This window comes from Notothenia rossii (genome assembly GCF_949606895.1).
Source record: "Notothenia rossii genome assembly, chromosome: 4".
NCBI classification, from domain to species: domain Eukaryota; kingdom Metazoa; phylum Chordata; class Actinopteri; order Perciformes; family Nototheniidae; genus Notothenia; species Notothenia rossii.
In genome coordinates this window covers 55,182,586-55,208,547 of record NC_136902.1, presented here as the reverse complement: position 1 = coordinate 55,208,547, position 25,962 = coordinate 55,182,586, and the positions used below count along the sequence as shown (strand labels likewise).

The 25,962-nt window shown below is 42.8% G+C and overlaps 1 protein-coding gene across 4 annotated transcripts in view; it reads left to right on the top strand.

Moving 5' to 3' along the window:
* ccdc9 (coiled-coil domain containing 9) overlaps positions 1-25,962 on the top strand; it is a 63,301-nt gene that overhangs the window by 22,973 nt on the left and 14,366 nt on the right. Inside the window, exons 7-15 of one of the 4 annotated variants that reach the window (XM_079676520.1) lie at positions 4,068-4,232; positions 4,339-4,520; positions 4,896-4,957; positions 10,490-10,534; positions 13,233-13,353; positions 13,527-13,668; positions 14,195-14,696; positions 17,785-17,946; positions 23,039-23,635. In XM_079676520.1, the coding sequence (XP_079532646.1) occupies positions 4,068-4,232; positions 4,339-4,520; positions 4,896-4,957; positions 10,490-10,534; positions 13,233-13,353; positions 13,527-13,668; positions 14,195-14,696; positions 17,785-17,946; positions 23,039-23,154 (1,497 nt within the window). In that variant the 3' untranslated portion in view covers positions 23,155-23,635. Of the gene's footprint in view, positions 1-4,067; positions 4,233-4,338; positions 4,521-4,895; positions 4,958-10,489; positions 10,535-13,232; positions 13,354-13,526; positions 13,669-14,194; positions 14,697-17,784; positions 17,947-23,038; positions 23,636-25,962 lie in introns of those variants that run through there. The other 3 variants (XM_079676517.1, XM_079676519.1, XM_079676518.1) reach the window with 3 other exon arrangements.

The window sequence follows — 25,962 nt, the reverse complement described above, 5'->3', positions numbered from 1 at the left end:
AGTGTTCAAATTCTGCTTTTACGAACTTATTTTGGTTGTGCTCACCTTGCATAAGTGTCAAAGGAATATTTTAATGTAAATATTAATGATAATATTGTAGCGTGTCCAAATTAATAATTATTTCAGTTATCAGATGTGCACAGTTTAGTACATTTGTAAATTAGGGCTGTCCCGAATACCATTTTCGGGCTCCAGATATTCGGTAGTAATCAGCAGCGAATATTCGGTGCGGAGAGATTTGTATTTTTTTTTTATAGAATATTTTTCCAAGAAAATATTTTTAAAAAATAATAATAAATTGAAAAAATGTTTCATAACACGCTCCGAATCCGAGACTCCTGACAACACGCTGTTAAGCAGAAGCGCAGAAAGAGCATACTATTACGATTTATATTTATTTATTGTCTCAGTACTCGTAAACATTAAAACTAAATGTGTCCTCTGTAGGGTAACTGTAGGGTCTGCTGTATTGTTGAGGATGTTGATGGCTGGGATGCGTGGGGATGCACCTATGGACACAAGTTATTATTAGGCTGAGCTACTCAACTTTATGCCAATAATTGCCTTAGCCCACATTACTCCTATTATTTTCACTATTCGGATAAAATTAAAAAAATAATATAAAAAAACAATTCGGTTGCTTGCAACTATTTTCCAAGCAAAGTAAGTGCACGTTTTTATCATGTGTAACATTACTGTTAAAACGGCGGATAAAGGAGCTTCATCAAGGCAACTTGACAACAGCTAAGCTAAGCTAGGCTACTATACCCCAGGTGACTTTTCAGAGTTGTTGTGCCACCGTGGTAGGCCAGTTTTTTATCGCATATTTGGCACATATTTTTCTTACCGTCGTCCAATTTAAAATGGTCCCACACAGCTGAAGTCTTCGGCATTTTGTGGGTGAAACGAGGTGAAGCGAGGTGAAGTGAGGTGAAGCGTGCCGTTTGCGTTCGTGACTGTGAGTGAACGCGATGTCAGGAGCACAGGCTGAGATTGTATATATTTCCGCATTTTTACAGTGCAATTCCAAAGTATAAATATAGTATAAGAATATGGCAATTCGCCTTTATTAATAGCATACATTTAGAAAAAATATATATTTCTTTGAGAAAAAAAAATAAAAAAACGAATATCAGAATAATGAAATTGAAACCCGAATAGTTGGCCAATGAACGAATATTCAGGGTTCGTACGGGTGCTTAAAATCCTTGAAAATGCTTGAATTTTTAAGAGGTGTTTTCATGACTTGAAAAGTGCTTGAATTTTGGGAATGGTGCTTGGATTTGAGATAAAGTGCTTGAAATTGTAAATGCTTTACTTTTACAATAAATTGCTGTCTGACTGAATAGTTCGCTTTTTAGATTAAAAGAAAATAAAGAAGTCGGAGCGAGCTTAGTTGATAAGCTTCTACATAAAACAACTCCGCTCCGGCCTTCCCGCGCTATGCACGCGACCTGCAAGTGTTTTATTTTCTGTGACCTGGGCATTCTAATGAGAGAATGACAGTATGCCAGGAGGTTGCTGTTTCAACGAGCGTTGGCTATCCGAAAAGAAATACAAGCTGTGGCTAAAACGAGGATCAACCCAACGATTCGCCTTCTGCACAGTTTGCCACAAAGAATTTCAATTATTCGCGATGGGAGAGTCTGCGCTGACGAGCCATATGAAAGGTAAGCCGTAGTAGTGCATTTTGGATTAGGCTAACGTTGCATGTTACGTTTGTTTAAGCTAGTAACGTTAGCGAACTCGATGTGGGATAATTGCTTATGCAGGTGACAATAATAAAAAGGAGCGTACCTATGTCAGTATGTGCGACAGTCGCCATCCTGTGGTTTTCAGAAGATGAAGCACATAAAAGCAATGTATTTCTACTGGTAGTATTTTTCGTGCCTAAACTTGCTCCATCGAAATCAGTCACATTGACCCGAAGACACATTTTGAGTTATACACTGTTGGAAAGAGGATATTCCTAGCTTTGTAACGGAGGAAACATATTTTCGTTTGTATTACTGGTCTGGGGGAAGCTCGCGAGTGTGTGTGTGTGTGTGTGTGTGTGTGTGTGTGTGTGTGTGTGTGTGTGTGTGTGTGTGTGTGTGTGTGTGTGTGTGTGTGTGTGTGTGTGTGTGTGTGTGTGTGTGTGTGTGTGTGTGTGTGTGTGTGTGTGTGTGTGTGTGTGTGTGTGTGTGTGTGTGTGTGTGTGTGTGTGTGTGTGTGTGTGTGTGTGTGTGTGTGTGTGTGTGTGTATTTTTGCGTTTGTGTGTATTGTGTTAGTTTCCCGGGGAAAACACTCACGAGAAACACCGGCTGTTGTTATGCCTGCTGTGACGTTACGTTACTCCGTTCTCCGCTTGTAATTATGCCGTTACAAGCTTCAAAGTTGTATTTATCATCTGAATTTGCCGAAACAAGTTTAATATTCTGAAAGCCAAGACTTTGTTTATTTGAAATCAGATGAAAACAAACTGTAACGGACCCTGCCGTGTTATCTATGATTACTATACGGCATACATTCATAATGTCAGCGGGAGGGAGGGGGGAGCATCGCTACGTAAAAGCATTAGTGCGAGGGAGAGCTGTCATCTTCCCTTTACAAGCTTCAAACATGTATTTATCGGGAGATTTTGGCAATAAAAGTTTCATATTCTGAAAGAAATTCCCTGGAAACCTCCAAAACTCTTACACAGAAAGAGGATCTCTGCACACGCTGTTTTTTATATCAGCTTTGTGTTTCAATGGTTTTGTCCTAACCTTGGAGAGCCGTATGTTTACTGCCACCCTAAAATGACCTCAAAAATGTTAAAAATGTTAATAAAGAATTTATTGAAAAGTTAGTTGGCTGATTGTTTTATATTGGCTCAGCCAGGTTATATGGGATGCCCAGTCTACTATATATGAATCATATGGGTCACTCATTTTACAATATTAAACTTTGTTTTCTTATCTTTAATTTTTCATCCTTATCTAGAATGCTATTACGAAACACACATTTGGTGGTTTATAGCATAAAGAACATCTGATTTAATGTGAGGTAGGGAAATAACAATTTGAGTATAAGTATGTGCATATAAATATGTAATTTACAACAGCTGTACGCTGCTTGAAAAGCTTGAAAATGCACCTTGAAAATGCTTGAAAAGTGCTTGAATTTGACTTTGGAAAAGGTGTAAGAATCCTAATAGTAGAATATTTGGGTACAGCCCTAAAAGTTATTTAGGCAATGTTGTTGGTGGGAGTTAGGGAGAGACCGCCCCTTCCAGGTGTGTGTGTGTGTGCGTTTTCCGGTGTGTGTGGAGGGAGTATGAGACGGTAGGAGTTGTGTTCAAGTGTGGGGAAACGTCATAATGAGTGTTATACTATTGATTGGTTATGTAAGGCGTGGCTGTGGCCGTCAATACCAGAAAATAAAGAGAATGTTTTCGACATTGAAGGCTCATGATCTGTGATCTTGAATAGCGGTGAACGCTACAATATGAGCAGGCTCGTGATTGGTCCACTGGTATTGTTTGTTTATTTATTTTAGAAAATTAACTAGCAACGCCGTGCTGTCATATAGCAACTGCTAAGCTACTGCAGCAAAAAAATCCTGGCGCCGCCCATGTTCATCACATCACTATGTCAAAAATCGGCCCAGCCACTACATACAGTGGCAATGTCTCAAGATTTTGCAAAAATACACCTTTCTTGAACATACAGTAACACAAATACTACAAATCCACGAGTTCGCACGTTCGTGAACTGTTAGCGCCGTGTTATGCATGCCCACTGCACCTAGCGGGAGCGCGCACAGCGTAAAGCCAAAACTCACAGACATTTCAATGATTTGTAGGGCAAAGTTGGGTTTGGAAATGGTATAATTTCCTTTTTGGCGGCCATGCATAACACGGGAGCCTCGCTGCGGGGAAACGTTGGCGCTGTTCCGAGTTTGTTCTAATCTGTCAAAATGACGAACTGCTTTCAGATTTTTCCGTCATTGTTAAAACAAATCTGTCATAGACGGAAAATATTCGGTTAACGCGACCTCTGGTTAAATGTGACACATTTTTTAAGTGTATATTTACTCTCCTTAGGCGGATGGAGACAAGCCGATCCGTAACTTCCTGGATGACCCGAGACGTTCAGGCCCAGTGCCAGACATAGACCGCAAGGATGGCAGCCGGAGACATGTGCGGAACTGGGGGGGGCTGGACTTTGATAACGTCAAGACAGGAGGCGAGATGGAGAAGGAGTGGACTGTGAGTTCTGTCGTTTTTTTTTTAAAAGGTCAGGCCAGCAGGCCTTTTGACAGCATAACCATTTTTCACTTCCTGCTGTAGCACTCATTAATCCTCCTGTCTGTAGAGTCGGAGGCCCGGTCCCAAAGACTCTACGGACATGACAATGTCTATGACCGGCCGGGAGAGAGCCGAGTATGTCCGCTGGAAGAAGGAGCGCGAGGAGATTGACGAAGAGAGACTCGCACGGCATCGTAACGCCACAGGCCAGTGGAAACGGGAGTGGGACGCACAGAAGACAGAGAACATGTGAGGAAGGGGATATTAGACCCTCATTAATCCTATATCTGAATATTTCTTTAATCTAGGAGTATAAGTAATACGTGTTTTAGTAATATATAAGAGAAGATATACTTAATTGATCCCAAATTGGGAAATGTTTTCGTTACAGCAGTAGTAAATAAACAAATACAAAATATAAACATTTCAAAATGGAAAATTAAACGGAACTAAAAAGTAAAATATATATACAAGTTGATTTAAAAGGATTAAAATCTGTAGAATATGTGATAAATACTCACTAAGAAGGGCCTAAATACATCCAACACAATTCAAAAGTTTGATATTATTTATATATTAAGTGCTGCTATAATTGTGTCTCTGACCCTGCGGCTTTTTTCACAGGTTTAAGGAAGACCCATATGTAACCTCAGAGGGCAGCACAACCGAGCAGGGCAGCAGGAGAGGCAAGTGTACACACACACACACACACACACACACACACACACACACACACACACACACACACACACACACACACACACACACACACACACACACACACACACACACACACACACACACACACACACACTTGCACATGTACATACTCGTGTGCTGTTTCCAAGGTTACACAACAAAACAGCTGTCAGGAGTATGACACCACACCCATCCCATGTCTCTGATCGTTTGACATCTTGTCACTCCAACATGTCACCACACACACTGTAAACACACCACAGGACACAGCACCACCTTCCTTCTCCAGCTAATTAAGACGGCTATGTAAATAAGGCTTGATTAAGTTCCTTATGTAAACGCGGGCTGTATTACCCCGGAGTCCAAATCCACCCCTCGTGCTGATCTTATGCCCTAGCCACACGGTGACGAAACGGGTTTTATCCGCTACAGTTTTCTATCTTATAGACTTGTCGGCCACACGAGGCCGACAGGGAAACGCGGATAACGATAACGGGTCCCAAGGTGGGTAGATCTGCGGATGCAACGCTCTGGGGGGCCAAACGGCTCCGTGATTACGCCTATACGATCATTTCCTGCAAACGGAAATACTGGCGGGCTGTCAGGAGAGGGGGAGGAAAAGAGAGACTCCGTGTATTATTCCTATATGATTATATAGAGTCGTTATTCATTTGTTTTAAAGCTCAATAAATAACAAAGAAGACCTTTAACCAGCAATTTTATAATTTTGGAAGATTTCAACTTTAACGGACATGTTGAACGGAAACTCTGCCGCAAGATTCCCTCGTCCCTTGGAAGAGGCGGAGAGGTGGGTGTTTTTCATCTGCTAGTGGATTACCGGGGAGATTTACAGCAGGAGCACATGCTTGCCTCGGGGAGGGAGAAAAAGAGAAACAGCCAGAGCCCTGCCTCTCCTCACCTCTGCTGCTAAATCCACCGCGGAGAATAAACAGAAGGGCAACCACGCATGCTCGGGAAGTCTTCTTCGCTGCTTTTGGTGTATTTCGTGGCGGAAGTACAGCGCCACTTACAGGCCCGGCATATGTAATAATAATAATAATAATAATACATTACATTTATGAAGCGCTTTTCCTGGTGCTTGCTTACAAGCAAGTAAAACAAAATAACAACAAAAGTAAAAAAGTGCTAAGCTAGGAGGAATAAGGGCAAGGGGTTAGTTGATTAGAAGTTGAAGGCAAGAGTGAAAAGGTGAGTTTTGAGGGAGTGTTTGAATGATGTGAGAGTGTTGGCGGATCTGACGTGGCTGGGGAGGGAGTTCCAGAGTGTGGGGGAGTCTGCAGCGAAGGCCCTGTCAGCCCAGGTCCGGAGCTTTGTCCTGATGGGCTGCAGTAGGTTAGCTTCAGCAGACCTGAGGCGACGGGTGGGGGTGTGTCGTTGGATGAGGTCACAGAGGTAGGGGGGGGCAAGGTTGTTGAGGGCTTTGAAAGTGAAAAGTAATATTTTAAAGTCAATGCGGTGTTTGATGGGGAGCCAGTGGAGGTCATGGAGGATAGGGGTGATGTGGTCGGAGCGTCGGGTGGAGGTGAGCAAGCGGCCAGCTGAGTTTGGACATATTGAAGTTTTTTTAGTATGAATGCAGGTGATCCAAAAGGTATGCTGTTGGAGTATTCCAGTCTGGATGTTATGAAGGCATGGATCAGAGTTTCAGCAGCGGTCGATGAGAGGGAGGGTCTGATGCGGGCGATGTTCTTTAAATGGAAGAAAGCGTTTTTTGTGACCTGGTTGACGTGAGGGAGGAAAGTGAGGGTGGGGTCGAGGATGATGCCAAGGTTACGGATGTGAGTGGAGGGGTTGACAATGGAGCCATCGATGGTAAGAGAAAAATCTTGGGTTGAGCGGGTAAGTGAGTTTGGGCCAATTATTATAAGTACCGATTTGTCACAGTTAAGTTTTAGAAAATTTTTTGCATCCAAATTGTAATGTCAGTGAGGCAGGTGCTGAGCTGGGAGTGTGTGGTTGGAGAAATAGATTTTGTTGAGAGGTAGAGCTGTGTGTCATCAGCATAACAGTGGAACTGGAGTTGGTGTTGGCGGAGGATTTGTCCAATTGGGAGGATGTAGATGAAGTACAGAACCATGATTGACGGGGGCTGTGGGGGATTTGGAGTTGTTAATAGAGATGAATTGATGTCTATCAGAGAGATAGGATGTAAACCAGGAGAGGGCAGTACCATGCCAATGGAAGGCTGGAGGCGGTTGATGAGGATGGAATGGTTGATTGTGTCAAATGCGGCTGTTAGGTCAAGGAGAATGAGAATTGAGAGGGAACCAGAGTCAGCAGAGAGGAGAATGTCGTTGGTCACCCTGAGTAGGGCAGATTCTGTGCTGTGGCGAGTATGGAAACCAGATTGAAAAGGTTCATGAAGGTACTACAGCGGGTCGAGCGGTCTTGTGTGGAAGGGCACGTTTCTGGTGCTTATGCGTGTGGATGGAAGACTTTTTTATATCGAATTCAGTTAATTTTCGTTTCCGCGTGGCTACGGCCTTAGAGGAGCTTTCAGAAGAAACCCAGTTTCCTTTAACGGTGCAACTCATTATCACTCCAGTGTTTCCCCTAGGATGGAGTCATAGCAGCGGTGCTAAGGCACGTGGGCCCAGCATAAGGTGAGCGCGGAGCGCGTGGAATTTTTTAGTGTGTGCGTGTGCGAAGTGCACCCCGCCAATTTGTTTCTATGTGTCAGTCATGTGTCAGCACAAGAAAGGTTCTTGAGGCCTAGTACCAGGGCCGGTTCTAGACAATTTGCTGCCCTAGGTGAGATTTTAGGCGACATTTTATGTGTAAAGAATAAATGAAAAATCTCTACAAAAGACAAATACACTGCAAAAACAGAAGCTTAGTGACATAGGTAATAGACGTCAAAATGGCTTCAAATGTATTCAGTATTGTATGAACATGTTTGAATCGGGGGGTGGACGTCACATCCTCTAGGGGGGTCCAGTAAAATGCTTCAATCTGGTGCACTTTGAGCACACAATTACTAGAGACCTGATGTAGGGGGTACAACTCTAAAACGCCCATATGAAAAAGATCGGTTTACATTTTAATAATCAAATAAGTATGTGAACATAACCAATAACCTACCATAGCCAATAACAAATAAATGTAGCTTATTTTATTTTTGTTGTTCATTCAAATCTTATTTTACCTAGTTAACATTTATTTATTTATGCATATTTTTGTATCTCTCCAACTTTAAACAATATTTTTGGTTAAGTATACATTGGAATGATTTCAAACCTGTTTTTATTTATCCTAATAATTATAAAGGAGTGCCTTGGAAATATGTGTTTACATAATTTGTGGTCAAAACGTTTGAGACCCACTGAAATAACTTAGACTACAATTAACTATCTAAATACTCAGAGTCCTTAACCTCACTGAGCCTCTCAGTCTGACAGGAGAGCTCTCCTCCACCCTGGTTGTAGAAACATCTACTTCTTATACCCGTTAGCGCAGCTAGCACCAGATTCTAATAACAACAGCGCCGGTACCGGTGCGCCCTCTCCCTTGCTCGCTCTCTCGCTACCACGCTCGCACTTTGGCTGTGAGCTGCGGGCGCCTGATAAGCCAACATCCCCCACTTTCATCACTTACAGCGCCCACCGTACAGGGCAAATTAAACGTGTAACCGGGGTGAAAAGGGTGTTACATTTACTTAATTATGAATGTTGTTACATCTATGCCGAACATTTGGATGAGCGCCAACGGTCAAAAATGTTTTTTCCCTCCCAGAGCTACCAGCGCAGTGCCCCCCAGATCTGGCGCCCTAGGCGACCGCCTGTGGTCGCCTGTGGTCGCCTGTGGTACTATGCCAGTAACACAAATACTACAAATCTACATAACAAACAATCAAAAATGAAAAAGGGTCGCCACTTATTAGTATTTTGAGAAAAGATATATAGTATATAGGGGAAACACTGCACTCTGTGAAGTAAAGGTAAAAACAGCCCGGAACTCCAGAGGGATGCATGATTATTTTTCTGATTAATCCCACATTAAACCAAAAGTTACTTCTTTCAATTAATTACTTATTTTGGTCTGGATAAAAAAAATTGAATAATTAACCTATTTTTGTTTTATTTATTGTTATTTGGTTTGTGTGGGTTTCGCAATGTTAATTCTTTGAATTTAAAACAAAAGCCAGCATAAAGATGCTAATATGAGGCTGTTTATGAAACTTTACAGTAACATAAGATAACATTTGATTTTAGTTCCTTGACTTTCTTTGGTAATTTACATTTAACCCTGACAGCCACTTAGATTTCCCCGTAGGGTGAAAAGATTCTCTGAGGGCCTGTGGTAATCCCAGGAGTCGACCTGTTGGAGTGGCTTTGCCTCTCCACTGCTGTGTGTCCTCATGTTGTGTTTCTCTTACAGAAAGACGCTGGCAGAGTCCGCCTGATCCCTTTCATCAAAGCCTTTCCCAGCTCCTTTTCTAAATGTCTTAACAACATATTACCACGTTGACAGCAGTTGTATGATAAACTAGCATCACCCCAATATAGTATAGTATATCTGTACGTAGGGATGGGTACCGAGCCCCGGTATTAAACAGGCCCCGGGGCTGAATTATTAAAGACCGTGGTACCGTTAAGCTCGGTACTGGAGACATGTAAAAAAAAATATGTCATATGTATTATTGTTACACAAATATTGTATTTGCAGTTTTTGTGTCGCCAACTCCGTTTCTAATACGCAAAAAGACTGCAAAATGCGTCATTATTTTTTGTATTTTTGATCTTTCCAATCCAGACGAGAGATCTCTCTTCCCCGCCTGCTTGCGAGGGGGCGGGGCAGTTTACACACACGCAGCTGCTACATGTAGCAACACACACATGGAGGAGATGGCGGAGAGAACGCGCTCCGAGGTGTGGTTTAAAAGAAAATGTTTAATTGTGTATTTCAGCAGAGCGGGGGGTCACGGTGGAGCTGGACCTGGAGGTGCTAACTCGGTTTCAGTAGGACTTATTTTAAATATGAAATAATATGATTAAATTACATCAGCTATATTTTACTTGTTAACTTACTAATGTAACATTACTGGAGGCTAAAGGAACAGCTTAATCTTATTTACCTGGCCATGGTCCTCTTTATTTCATCGCCGTCGGTGATCTCCAAAAAATGGATAAAGTAAAGTTTCTGGATCCTTTTCAGCTGAGTTAGCTTGTAAGCTAATTTGCTAGCAGGCTGCTGGAGCAGCGCAACCGAGCAGCGCAACCGAACAGCGCGTATCACGTGACGTAAATACGAAGCGCTCCGTAGGCTAGACCGTCTCATTTCGTAGGCCGCTCGATCCAGCCTACCATGGACCGCGTAGGCTGGGTACGAAGGGTGCAGCCCCTGAATTGAGACACAGCCCCGTCTCACATGCGTGTACCTCACTGGTGTTTAGTTTTTTTCTTGGTAGCAAGATGAGTGATGTCTACATGGTGATTTATCTCTTGTTAACAAGGTGTGTGTGGTGGACGTACTGTAATGTGTGTGTGTCCTCTCTGCAGCCCGGGGGCGTAACTCTCGAACAGAGCCTCAGGGCAGGGCCTCAGGTTAGATCACAGCATGGGAATGAGACTCCATTGTGTGTGTTTGTGTGTTTTTATTTTTTTCATTTGTGTCGTCTGAAGCACAACAGCTGCACCCTAAACCAAACGCACCCCAAACTCCCTAACCTGACTCCTCCTCCTGAAGAAATCAGCTGCAGTCATAATTTCAGTTACTCAGTTCACTGCTATTCATATTATTCTAGTTTTTACTTCTGTCTCAACATGTTGCATGTGTATACAAGTATCAGAAACGTTTAATGTGCTACCTCGGTACATAACTTGTCACGTACAAAACATTCTGCTACACCAGAATAACACCTGAGGATTTTTATCTGATATACACTTTGTTAATTGTTTTCCCATTTGTATTTCCTGAGACAGCCGAGACTAGAGTAGTTATGTTTTCCTGTTGTACGTCCTTCCACACTCATATCCTTCTGACCGGGATATCCCAGGAAAAGTCAAAGAGAAATTTGGCAAAAACGTCCACTCGAGGATGAACCAATTTATATTTTGGTGGTCAAAAGGCAAGGTATTAATTATGACCATTTCCCATACTGTTAATGTACAACCTGATTGGTTGGCGAAGGCATTTAATGACAACTCTTAAAACCTAGCTTTGATTGTTGTGTTTGGAAATAGGATTATGTTATCTTAAAAAAGCTCTAAAAGGTTTTAATTGCACTTTTCTGAAACCTTTAAAAAAAAACTAAAATTGTGTCTTGTTCTGTACGTTAACATACACACTGGCCTTGTTTACATTTGACCTATTTGTATCACAAATCAAAGTATTGAGAATTTATTAAGACTATCTTTTTTTATTCAAACAGTTCTTACTGTTAGTGTTGCCTTCTCTTAGTACCTCGTGGCAGATCCTTTTTGTTGGACAGAAAGTCAAATCAATTTTATTCATATATCCCTAAAACACAATTGTTTCAGGGGGCTGTACGATTTATACAGATCAACAAACATGAATGACAGTCTAATAAAAACAATTGACATAATGGCAATTTTAATGTAAAATACTAAAATATAATATAGGATCCAGGAGGATTCAAGGAAAGCCTGAGCCAGCCCTAACTTTAAGCCTTATTAAAGAGTAAAGTCTTAAGCCTGTCTTAAATGTGGAGAGGGCATCTGCCTCCTAAACACAAATCCTAGTTTGAATCAAAAGTATTTGATCTTCAGGCTGCTCTGCTGTGATGAGGGGATTTAAACCAGCGCATGATTCTACCAGCTGCTCATTCCTGCTTTATTCCTTTTCTTGCTGTCTGGTTGCAGAGGATGTTACAGATTATGACATTACACCGTCCCCACATTAAAGCCTGTGCACGTTGTGTGTGTATATGTGTGTGTTCCTTTTCTTCTCAACCACTTCTAATTTCTGGAATGACCCGAGTGTCCTCCTCACGCCTCTGGCTGCTCTCTTCATCCTCTCAGTTTTTAGTATTCTCCTCTGATCCCTTCATTTCTTTTGTGCTTGCGTTTTCTTCTTCTTGACCTTTTTTGTTATCACAAACCTCCTCTCTCCCTTCAAGCCCTACTCCCCCCCCCCACTCACTCTCTGCATCTCCTCTCTGACCTTCTGTCTCCTTCCCTGCTCTGCTCTTCCTCCCTCCCTCCTCGTCACATCTTTCCTTAACTGTGATTTGATTGCTTCACACCTCTAAGGTCTTCTGTCCATCTTCCTGCTATACTTTCTTCTATCTTTCGGACATTTGTCTTTCCTTTATCCCTACTTCTTCTTTTTTATTAACTCTGAATAATTTCCTTACTCTGCTACATCCCATTATAGCATGTTTCTCATTTTATTATCTCTTATTGTCCTCTACAGTGATATCAGACAGTGACCTTTGTAACACACTGGTTGCTTACTCAGATAAATAATACATATGTGACATTAAGAGGGTTTGTTTAACAATATGGCACATTCACAAAATACCACCCACGTATATATTGGGGCGGTTTTGGCGCAGTGGTTGGTCATCAGATCAAGGGGCATTGGTGAACTCCAGTTCGAATCCCGCCTCGGCCGCCACTGCGTCAGGCCGTTGTGTCCTTGGGCAAGACACTTCACCCGTATTTGCTCCTGTGGGTATTGTCCACAGTAATGACTCTTACATGTCTGATATGTGTAATGTGTAATTGTAAAGCGTTTTGAGCACCTGTAAAAGCGCTCTAATAAAAAATGTAATGCATTATTATTATTATATTATTCACAGCTTCTTTTATAGAACATTTAGCACTACCTACCTGATGTTTTTCATTCCTGATCATTATATTTACATAAAGCCGAGGTGATTTACCACGTCACTCACTAGTTGAGAATCAGACATGTGACCTCAGTTCAGAGACTCTGCAGCAGTCTGGCCTGCAGGACAGCTCTGATGTTACACATCCACTCTGACTGCAGATGTGATGTGTTTTAGATACTCTTTTGTACCATTAACCTGCACTTTTTTATAACCGTCTTAAATTAGGTCTTGTATTTGGTTTCATGTAGATGGCATGTTGTATATTGACACACTGTATGCCTGATCCGGTGCATGAGTTCCTGCCTTCATGATCTCACTTCCTGTAGAGGATTTCTCCTGGACTGATCACACTCATCTATCAGTCCCTCTCCTCTGATTAGCCCTACCCTTTTTAGGTCAAGAATAACAAAACCATTGATTTACACTCTTAATTGTTTTTCTTGCAGACGACAGTAAGCGGCCTCCTCAAACTCCAACGTTTGGTGATTTCATGTCTCAGGGCCGGACCCCGGGGCCACGGGGGGACCGCGGCAGAGGGAAGGGCCGAGGACAGAGGGCCAGCTACAGGTAAATCCAACTCCTAACAATCCTAACTTTCTCTTCCTTGATTAGTTTACTTGGTAAAGGTATGTTATTTTTGCAGGGAGACTATAATTATTTATATATATATATGAGACTTTGGTGTTTGCTGCTTCCATCACGAATGTTGTGTTAAACACATATGTGCGTATCTTTCGCAGCATGCATGACAACCGCTGGGAGGGAGACAAAGAAGAAGAAGAAGAGGAGGAGAAAGAGAAGGAAGACAAGACGAAGAGAGAGCAGAGGGCTAAAAAGAACGAGAAGGAGGCAGAAAAATCCAAATCTCCTCCAACACAGAAGGTAGGGGGCTTCATCGGAACGAACCATTCCGGCAGCGTCATCGTTAATGTACAGCAGGTGGAGGCACAACGAGGACTAAACTGGACATGATTGATACTAAATATTTCCTTGTTAACTCGCAAACACTTAATTCCTCCTCATTTACGAAAGAAACGGAGCATTCAACTAACATTTAAAAATAAAATAAAAATACAGCTATTATGTATATCTTCTTGTCATATTTTACTTTACCGACTACAGTTCCCCTCAACTCTATAGGCTGTTTGAATGACTGAATGCTGTATTCTACCTGCCTGCGACACACAGCATTAATATAAAGTAAGAGAAAGCCAGAAATGTCCCTTAGGAGTTGGTAGAGACAAATCTAAATGTCAACAAATGAGAGTAAATGTTGAGTGTGTAAATAGCCCAACCTTTGCTACCAGGTTGACCTTATCAGCAAATGCTTAGTTGTGGCAGTTTAAAAAAAAAGCAAACTCTTCAATAACTTTCCCAGTAATCTCCTCATTCCATTTGTTCCCCTGAGGTGGAGGTGAAGGACGGAGAAGGAGAAGACGACGATGAAGAGTGGGAGGATGCCAGTGGTGGAGAAGACGACGAAGGCAGCGACTCGAAACAGGACTCCAGAGGCGATGAGAAGAAAGACGTCGGGAGAGAGAAACAGACCAAGAGCAAAGACAACTCCCCCACGCCGCGCTCACGACCAACATCAGCAGGAAGCCCCAAAGAGCAGCGACCCCCCAGGCCGAAGGTCCACATCCCCCCACCAACAGTTCAGGAGTCCCCGGAGGGAGGAAAGCCCCTCAGCCCCTTCCTCCCTCTAGAGAGCCACCAGCCTGTTTCAGACTGGGGGGAGGAGATGGAGATGCTGTCGCCCCGGAGCAGCATGGGAGGCGAGAGCCCCCTGAAACCCCCTAGCATGGAGGCCAGCCCACCCCAGAAGAAGGAGCAGGAGCAGGAGAAGGAGTTGGAGGAGGAGCAGGAGGGACAGATTGAACGTGCTGAGCCACAGCAGGAGGAGAACACAGGTAGGAACTAAAGGCAGATTTATCTTACGATACGATACGATAATACTTTATTTGTCAGATCAAGTCTGAAATTTGACTTGCGTCACAGCAGCTCCATGTCCAACATCAGCAGACAAGTATCCAGACACAATACATGAAACACAAACAACAAACATTAAACGTAACAGCACAATCAGTGAGAGAAAACATGCTCAAGAGCCTTCAGCGTGCATTTGATCTGGGATTCAGCTCTGTGTTTACTGTGAGGATTGACTGATGCACAAAGGAGTGCTTCAGTCTGACTTTATTGAATCGTGGGATCTTGTATCTCCGATTAGAAGGTAGCAGTTCATATTCACTGTTCAGAACATGGTTTGGGTCAGAGATGATGTTGTTGGACAGCCTCACTAGGTTGTTATGATAGGCTGAGTCATAGAGTCTCTGACAGGGTTGACCAACAATCTTTGAGCAGATTTTTAACAGGTGGAGCAGTTTTGATTTTAAAGCTGCTGACAAACATTTGTACCAGGTAGTATTGCAGTACTGCAGAATAGACATGATCACAGATGTAAAGAACAACAGAAGAATTTCTCTGCTCGCCCCAAAAGACGGCGGAGAAAATAAATTCTTTGTTTTGTCCTTTTGCACAGATATTCAATGTGATCCTTCCATGACAGCAGGTGGTCAATCATTACACCCAAGTATTTGTATGAAACTCCCTGCTTGATTTCATCTGTATGGATGACAATGGGGACTTTATGGGAGTCAGATGGTGAGCCAAAAATGATTTCCTCAGTTTTCTTGGTGTTGATCTCAAGAGCATTGTTATCAGTCCACTCCACCACCTGATTTACAGCCTGTTGGTGCAGCTCAGGGTCGTCTGTGTTACTGAGCAGAGATGTTATTGCAGTGTCATCAGAGTACTTAATGATGACTTGATTTGGTGTGTTGGTACGACAATCATCAGTGTAGAGAGTAAAGAGCAAAGCTGAACTCACACAGCCCTGGGGGCCCCTACATTGGTTGTGATGGCAGATGATAGGGTTTTGTTAACCTTCACAAGTTGCTCTCTATTAGTGAGGAAAGCAGCATACCAGTAAATCAGGTATGGATTTACTTCCATTTTGGCCATTTTTGACACCAAGATGTCTGCTTGTATTGTGTTGAATGCAGCATTCAACACAATACAAGCAGAAATGTTCTCATCAACATTGCTGATGAGAAGTCTAGGGAGAGGGCTCTTGCATACATTAGGTGTTGCGTTTATCAAAATGTTTAGTGAGGATGTGAACCAGGGTGGCCACAGCATCTTCTGTACCGCACCCTTGTTTATAGGCAAATTGGTATGGATCCAGTTTGACTCAAAACGGGTAAAGAACGTGTTTAGTTAGTTAGCAAAACAAAATTCATTGTTCGTCACAATAGGTTTAGCTGAGGATGACATTCCTGTCATGGTTTTCATGGTGTCCCATACCTTTTTGGGGTTTTTGGCTTTGAAAGCATTTTCCAAAAGCTCTCTGTGTGCCTGTTTTGATTCCTTCAATTTGACTTTCAGTTCGTTCTCTGTCTGTTTAAGTGCTCCATAGTCTTTGTTTTTGAAAGCTATTTTCCTGGTATTTATAACAGTTTTAATGTCCTTAGTCACATAAGGTTTATTATTTGAATAGATTTGTATTTCTTTAGTGGGAACAACTAGTTCTACACAGAAGTTAATATAGTCATTGGTAACAGTAGTTATTTCCTCTCGTGAACCTTCCTGAAAAATGTCCCAATCTGTCCAATCAAAACAGGCTTTAAACTGTTCCCTACTTTCATTTGTCCATGTCCTTATTACTTTCTTTTCCGGTTTACTTCTCTTCAGTTTGGTCTTATACACTGGTGTCATATTCACAACATTATGATCAGAGTTCAGTATTGGTGGTCTACATTTAGTCACATAGGCTCCTTTAACGTTTACGAAGCATTTGTCCAGGATATTGTCTTTTCTGGTGTGACCCTTAACATACTGTTGGAACCCAGGTAACACAGTCTCTAGGCGACATTGGTTCATGTCCCCGAGCACTATTGCCGGTGCATCGGGGTGGCTGAGTTGCAGCTCGTGAACACAGTCAGCGATGTAGCCGGCCGCCAGTGACGCTCTGCCGCCGGGAGGCACGTAAACAACAAACAGTAAAATACACCCGAATTCTCTAGGCAGATAGAAGGGTCTTGACGTCATGCCGAGTCTACGTTGGGATCACAGGTTTTACATTTTACTGAGTATGATCGGCACCACAGATCATTAATATACACACAAATACCGCCTCCTCTGATTTCCCCAGAGTTCGCATCCCTGTCTTCTCGAACAAGGGTGAATCCGGGCACTTCAAAGAGAGATTCAGGCATCGTAGATTGTAGCCAACTTTCCGTGAAACATAGTAAAGAGGCCTCACGAAATGCATGACAGTACCTCGTTTATATCCTTAGTGTGTCCACTTTGTTGCTCAATGAGCGCAGGTTTGTGAGAATGATGGATGGAAGTGGTGGCCGGCTGAATCTCCGCCGTAGGTGATTCCGAATGCCTCCCCTCCTTCCTCTTCTCTTTTTCCTGATGTGTCTAAGCAGCTCCCGAGGGATGTCATCCAATAACGAATAACACAGGTGGCTTAGTGTAATCATAGGAGGCCGATCGCATTGTAGCTCCAGCATAGCCTCGTGGCTGTAGCAGCGTAGAGGCCGGGGCTCCTCGCCATACCTGTTCGTGTTGTGGCTCAGGTGTGTTTTGAAAAGTTGTATGGCCAGACATGGTCCGCAGAAGGCAAAAGTAATCCACAGGATCAAAAGCATGGTCTCTCAAAAATGATGTTTCATGCAGACAAACAACGTTTGGACAATAATTAGCCCAAAAACAAACAAACAAACAAACAAACAAACAAAACACAAGACGGACGGAGCAGCTGAGACGCGGTGCGCCGCCGAGCAGCGCACTTCACGCGAGATCTTCTGTTCATCTCTGCTCCATTGTCCATGTGTCTCATCTCTACTTTCTCTTTTCCCTCTCGCTCCATCCCTGCCTCCTCTTACTCTACTTCCTGTATCCCTTCACCTCCTCTCCATCTCCTACGCTCAGCCCTAGATGTCTCCTCTCCTTCAGAAAAGTTTGTCATAGTGTCAGAACCAGACTCCGAACCCACAGAATCCCCCGCTGCACTGCCATCTGACCCCGCCCCCTCTCAGGTCGATGAGGTTGCAGAGACGGTGGACGAGGAAACCCCAGCGGCTCTAACAAAAGGTATGAAAAACTCAAATAACTAACTAAACACGGCTAAAAGTCTGCACTCATGCTAGCATCTCTGCGAGGCTGCACTGTAAAAATAACTGTAAAAAGCTAGTGCTTCCAAACACTTTCCGTCAAATTACAGTAAAATACCCTAATTACAATAATGTGAAAAAAACGTAATTCACAGTATTCAGAAGCAGGGCCAGTTAGAACATGGCTTTTCTACCCAGGAATAAGTGTTTGAAACGTGGGGAAAAGTGGTGTGAATAGAGGGAGAGTGTACCCAGAGAGCAGGAGGCAGAACACTGCTTTTCTACCCAGGAATAAGTGTTTGAAACATGGGGAAAGTGTTCCTGCAGCCCCTTAATAACGGTAATAATGATTTAAAAATCATTTCTAGGGCAGAAAGTATTTTAAAAGTGTATTATTTGTTACGGACATACTTTAGAGTTAAGCATTTAAAAACTGTTATTTTACAGTTTTTTTCTAAATTATGACAATCAAACACCTTCAATAAATAAAGGTTGTAAAATAACAGTTTTATTTTGGAAGCAAGTGCTGTAAACAGCTAAAACAGATTAAATAATTTCAAACTTTATCTTGCAGTGTTTGTTCAGATTTAATGTTTAAAGACAGTATGTCATGTTAAACCTATAGAAGTACAATCCAAACACAACATTTAATGATACATTTTTTGTAGAATTACAGTACAGACCTTAAATGAAACACAACTTTTAATATGTAAACTACTGTTTGTGTGTGTGTCTGATTCAGCGTTTCTGAAAGTGTGAGGCGCGCCCTCACACGCGCAGAGATTTAATAGGTGGGTCGCGAATGGACGCGATGAACGGGAGATTTCTATTTATTTATTTTTAAATAAACTTTTTGGACCTCAGGCCGGAATCGAACCTGGGTCCTCGCGGGCGGTAGTTGACTATTACAGCAGCAGACTGGCAACGGCGGTGGACTTTTACAGCGGGCGTTTGCGGCGGCGGGTGCGGCGCTGTGAAAGTCCACGGCCCACCTATGCCGGAGCCAGCGGCCCACCTATGCCAGCAGCCCACCAACGGCTGCGGCCCACCGGGAAAAGTCCCGAATCTCCCGATGGCCATTCCGAGCCTGCTCACACACATACAACTGAAACCAAAATCATTTACAGACATATGTAGAATTCTCTCTTGCACACATGTGAAATGCTCTCTCACACACACACACACACACACACACACACACACACACACACACACACACACACACACACACACACACACACACACACACACACACACACACACACACACACACACACACACACACACACACACACACACACACACACACACACACACACACATACACATACACATACACACACACACACATTGTACAACAAACACAAACAGCTCCTAAAGCATAACTAAATATCAGGCTACAGCCCTTGTATATTTTATTATGTGAAGCACTATATGGTTTCATGAAAAATATCTACTGTTTATTGGTAGATATCTCCTAAAGCCTACAAATAAAGTGTGAAATGTAGGCCTGTTACATATATTATTGAGCGATATATATTATATACACTGTTCTGCTTTCTGCACTGACCTCAGCAGCTGTTCTCACTGTAAACATCGCCTCACAATGAAAGCATAACCTAACATCCAGGGGAGATGTGATTAGTGAGTAAACAAACAAACGGTAAAGGGCAGAAAGTCTGATGCACATTTGATCATCTTGAATAACTTATAAACACAACTGGAACAGTTTGCAGAGCTGTGCTTCGTTGACATCCAGCCATGCGTCACGCCTCTTTTAAACATCACTGTAGGCTGAAATCGTCTCCGGAGAATACTTCAGTGTACCCTCGGTTATAGCTCCTCCAGAGACACTCCTCTCTCTAAATCAGTGTATCCTCGGTCACGGCTCCTCCAGACAGCCTCCTCGATAATCCATCCTCGACGAGCCTTCAGAGAAATTAGTTTTCCTTCCAGACGGCGCGCCGACATCCGTTTCCAGGTTGCTGCAGGATGACCTGGGAGTCTGGGACGCGAAATTAGAGAAATGACAAACGGCTCATTTCCGAGGACTCGCGCACGTCTGCTTGACGCCAGGACGACCGGCCGCCCTCCCCGACAGGCGCACGGACGCGAGGGCCCGCTCATCACTGCGCGCACAAGTGCGACCGCAGTTTTAATTTTTTTTATAATTACAATATAGTAATGTTCCATCAGTGTGTCATCGCCACGGAGGAGCACACAGCCTCAGTGAGCAATTGAGACAGAGACAGAGAGAGAGCACACCTTTATCTATTTAATATAGCCTAGTTGTAAAAAATAAAGTAATAAATCATTCCAATGTGTGGACAGTAAAATAATACAATTTCCAGGGTCCTGATGCGCTCCGACTTTTGGTCCTTACAGACGGCAAAACGGTCTGACATTATAAAATTAAACACATAAATAAAACAAGGTTAACTGTGACTTATTGTTGAGTAAATAACAGTGTGTGGTAGGGCTGTGCAATTAATCGTATTTTAATCGCGATTACGATTATGGCTTGCGACGATTATGAAAACAGCATAGTTGACGATTATTTTTGCTGGGTGCGCTTTCGCCTCGACCAAAAAGAAGATGCCCGCTCGACTTCATCCACCACATGATCACAGTCGTCGATTCAGGACGCATTGTACAGAGCAACGGCCTACGCGACGAGCTCGCAGAGACACAGAGATATTACAGGTGCCATTACATTTCACATCGCTAAAGATATGTGCCCAGTTAGCACTGTTAGCAACCAGGGCTTTAAGCAACTTGTCAACACGTTAGAAAAGCGTTACGCGATGCTGTCTCGGTATTATTTCAGCAGGTCTGCGCTGCCTGCGCTATATGACAAATGCCGTGGGGAAGTTGAGAGAGATGTGGTTTCAGCTGACTACTTTGCCACCACAACGGACCTATGGTCTAGCCCAGGGGTGCCCAACCAGTCGATCGAGGGGAGATTCCCAGTCGATCGCGAGATGTGTCTAAAAATAGAACAACAATATTCTGTGTTATCGTTAATGTCCTGTAACATAATCTTCCTGTGCCAGAATAATGCACTTGAACGCATTAAAGCTTTGTGACTGGACGGCGTCACCCCATGTGTCGGGGCGTGGCTGGTGGGCAGTGGGCAGTGCACTATTTCGCTGACGTTGTCCGTCTCAACTAGTGATGGGATTTATGGCTATTTGAAGGGAGCAGGATCTTATGGCTCCGTTCCTTTCAAAGAGCCGTTCAAAAGAGCCGTTCAAAAGAACCGGTTTTTTTTTAAAGTGGGCGGGGTTACTAGGTTTATCTGCTAAATAATCACCAGGATAATGATTGACTCTATTGCCAGACCTAATGTCAATAATCTGCATTGTAAACATGACACAAGGTGGCGCCATATCCATGTCATTCATGTCAGTAATACTTGGTGTGAAAGCGGCTATTAATGTACTACTTTAAATTTACCCTCTGTATGTCAATAAAGTTGCCTTGCCTTGAAGGAAATTCACGCAACTCTTAATATTAGATAGCCTACTGTGTTTTTAAGTGGCGATGGAGATTATTTGTTGGCCCTGCTTTAAAGGATATTTTGCCTTTACAAATGGTGCGCTTTATCACTGCCTAGGTTTTGGTTGAAGTGCATCCAAGTGCTTCTGTGTTTTCGCGTTTCGCAAATTTTCCATCCGAAAAACACGTTGTCTACCTGTCCTGTCACTTGTTATGACTTATCTCTCTCTCTCTCTCTCTCTCTCTCGCGCGTATTCCGTTAAGACCCACCCCATCTCACTCCTCGTGCTGAAACCTATGGCTGAAACCTACCAGAGTAGGGGCGGGTCTTCACAGCATACGTTTGGGGAACAAAATCAAGCTTTTTAAAAGGCGAGTGGATTTTGGCAGGCAGTGAGTGCGGACCAACGATTGAACGATAAAAAGAATGGCTCTCACCAAGTACGACTGGTTCCCCTCGTTCGTACCAAAGAGCCGTTCAAAAGAATCGGCTCATTCACAACCGACACATCACTAGTGTCAACATGAGTGACAGTCCGCACACACACAAGACCGCAATTACGGCAGAAGCAAAAAAGGCCAAAATATATACATTTCACTCCGAGTGGGAGGAATATTATTTTTGTATCTATTCCAATTCAAAGTCCATCTGTCTCATCTGCAATGCGAGTGTGGCTTTATCGAAGAAGGGTAATTTAGGAGCGGCATTTCAAAACAGTGCACAAACGCTACGAGACGGAATTCCCTCCTAATTCTGCCCTACGTTCCCAAATGGGGAGGGACCAGAAAGGACAGCTAAATGCACAGCAGTCCATTTTCACCAGGCCCAACAACAAGAGCAAGGCTGCTACCATAGCATCTTATCGTGTCAGTCACGTTTTTGCGAAACACATTAAGTATTTCAAAGACGGCGAAGTTGTGAAAGAAGCATTCCTGGAGGCTGCCGACACGCTTTTTGGGGACAGTAAAAATAACAGTAGCATTTCAACAGTTTTTTGATATAATAAAAACTCAAGTTAGATACCGTTATTAATCAGCTGTAAGTTTTAGTTTGTTTGAACTTATTCATTATAATTATTGAACAAAATGGTATAAGAATGCAAACATTAAGACCTGTTTAAATTGATTAGTCTATTATCAATTCAGGTTAAGAAACTAGTGCTGCTTGCATCCTATTTTAAAGGCATTTCTTTTTAATAAAATGCAACAAAAAAAGGGTTTGATTCTATTAATTTTGTCTTTTTTATTGCACTTTGGCAGCAGATTCCTGTGTAGCTTCAGATCTGAGTTGTCTTATTAGTAAGCCTAATTTATACTTTTGTAGCAACACTATTTTTATATAATGGCAAAGAAAGGGTTCAGAGTCTTTTCTTTTTCTCCTGTGTCATATGTGGCAGCACTGACCTCCCGCATGTGACGTAACACGGGGGACACAAGGGGGAGAGCGGCCGGTGAAACGTATTAATAAACATGGATCCCAATGCTAGTTTCGACACAGAAGACACAGAAGAAGTTGAACATGAATATTCGAATGCATATGACGGACCACAACCTTATAATTATGAGCCTTCTAGGCGTCCAAGAGACCAGGAGCAGCCAAGGATTAGAAGGAATAACGGCCATCGGAGAGAAATTGAGCTGTGGTGTGAGGAGAACCAGTGGAGAACTGGGCAGCTATCTTGGTGAGTGACCGGCGTTAGCTACAGAATGTTAGCTAACGTCACATCACAACATTGTGAAGTTAGCTATCATATATCAGGCTATAACTAAAGTAGCATTGATAATATAGTAACGTTACTGGCAGGACTGTTGATACTGATCCATAACAGAAACTAATGCGCAAGTATCAGCCGTATCTCGCGTTACCTAATGCAACTCCACACTACGGTGCTGTGTACCGGAGGAGAGACGCGAGATACGACTGATACTTGACGATCTGGCGGAGAAAGGTGGTGGAGCCTCCGTTGATATGCCATTGCAAATGGCTTGATGGAAAGCAGGCGTGTAGTCGGGGAGGGTGCACAGCTGATTGCAGCAGGTGAGTGGCGGTTGAGCCGGAATCCAGGAGTGACAGCCACCACGCACACACAAACAACACAGACAGGGGGAAACAAACAAACACAAAGGAGACGGCTGGAGCAGTACAGCCACCACAGCGTTACCTAATGCAACTCCACACTATGTCTTACGGTGCCGTGTACCGGAGGGGAGAGAGAGAGAGCAGCGAAGGGGGGGGGGGAAGAGAGATGTAATACGGTTTCCTGATAAAGCTGTGGAGAGTATGTGCTGCAGGGAGGTGGATGCACAACGCACCCAGGAACGAACGCTAGCTCCGGTCCTTTTCCCGTGAGGTAAACTGTGGACTGATGTCCTGACAGGCTGGTATTTGTGCAACCTGCACAAACACAATACTGCACCATGATTACAAATGGCGAAATACAATGTAAAACTACCGAAAAATACCAGCTCACTAAAACACAACCGCTCAACTCAACGCAACTACTAACTATACCCGCGGTCAGAGAGCGGAGATGTTTTATGTAATATGACGCGTTTGACGTATGACCTTAAAAAAAAGCCGTTTTTAAGAGCAGAGCTCAAAATTGCTCCTTTCCCTCTGAATTCCTGCCCTTATGTCTCGTAAAACATGCCAAATCCTACATTCACTTTTTTAATTGTAATTTTCAAGCAAGTTTAAGCATAAATGTAGAAAAAAAACAAAACCTGCAAGATGCTCTTTAAGTGTGCAATAAAGCATGCACATGGGTGTGTTTGTCTGTCTGTGAGTTACCGGTGAACAGATGACAATCCGTGTGTATACGCAATCTGAAAATGTAAAACACTTTCCACAAATTCCAAAAAAGCTTTGTTAAAAAAATATTTTTCAAATATAAAACAGATCTACAAAAAACGCATTTGCAAATATTTTTTACCATTTACAATTTCCGATCAGGCATTTGTGAATCCACTTTGTGTTTATGGATCTCAATTTTGTGGATTGCAAACAAATTGTTTCGAGACAAACTTTCCGCCAGTAGTATAAATAAATATACTTGCAAAAGGTTACAGTATTGTAGTTTCTATATAATGTTTTTGTACACCCTACACCAGGCCTATTCAACTGGCGGCCCGCGGGCCAGATGCGGCCCAGAACAAACTCCCGAGTGGCCCAGCCTCCCGTAGCCAAATTCCTACACTAGTACAGACCATGAACGCAACACTCCACGTTGCATAGAAACCACCAAACCACAACGCAGCACGTTTTTTGAAAGTGCATCAAGTGGTGCTAGTAACGGTGGTCCTATGATAGCAACTCTAAAACATGTCTCTCTTAACTCTGAAGCGTAAACAGAGACAAAACGGTCATCGATCTTGTGGAGCAGATCCAAGTCAAGCTGGACCTTTTCGCGACCGACTTGAGCACGGGTCAGATGCTGCATTTTCCGACGCTCCCCAAACACATCACATCTCCGGCACAAATCACGGATGTGGTGACAGATTTCATTGCGAGGTTGAAAGAGAACTTTGCCGGTCGATTGGATGGACTTGCTCTGCCCACAGAGGTGATGATGGGCTTTGCCAGAGACCCCTTCACTGTTGCAATAGAGGGGGACGTATCAACCAGAGCAAAGGAAGTGGTCCCCTGCAGGCTGCATCGACAAGGGGAAATATACACTGGAACTTATTGACATGCAGCGCACTAACGGGCTAGCGAAGTTTTGGAGTGATGTCAAAAAACAGCAGTTCCCTAACGTTCAGAAAGTAGCGATCTGTGTGCTCAGTATGTTTGGATCAACATACACATGTGAATCAAGCTTTTCACACATGAACTCAATCAAAAGTAGCACTCGCTGCTCCCTGACTGACAACACTCTTCACCAATGTCTTAGGATTGCATTGACATACAGTACTATGAGCCAAAAATCACTGCTCTTGTTCAAAACAAAAAATTTCCCTTCTCCCATTGAGAAAGTCAGCGATGACAAATCACAAATGAGGTGATAGTAAGCACCTAGTTTACTATAGTAGACGTGTAGTGTAGTACTCATTCATATAGTTACCCGTATCCCTTGTTATGGGTTTGTGCACTGAAGGGTTTGACAGTTCTTTCTGTATTCATTTAAATGCACTTTGTAATGTGTCTGGGTCAAATGTGACCAAAACGTATGATTGTTTTGTTATTACTTGAAAAGTGAAAAAATATTATTGCTACAGTACTACCTCTTTGTGTTGCATTGGAGCTCTTTAGCTGTTTTTTTTGTATGTCGGGAAATGTATTCACTAAATGCACTTTGTGATGTGCCTGGTTCAAAAAACATAACCTGACTATTTAGAATTCAATGTCATTTAACATTCAAGACAATTAAACAATGGAATTATCCAATAATTTCTCATTAAACCAATTTACAGAATATAACCGAATAAAATGTATTTTTAATAAAAGTAATTTACTCTATTTTTATCGTATTTACACTTAATATAGAAAAACAAGAAAGGT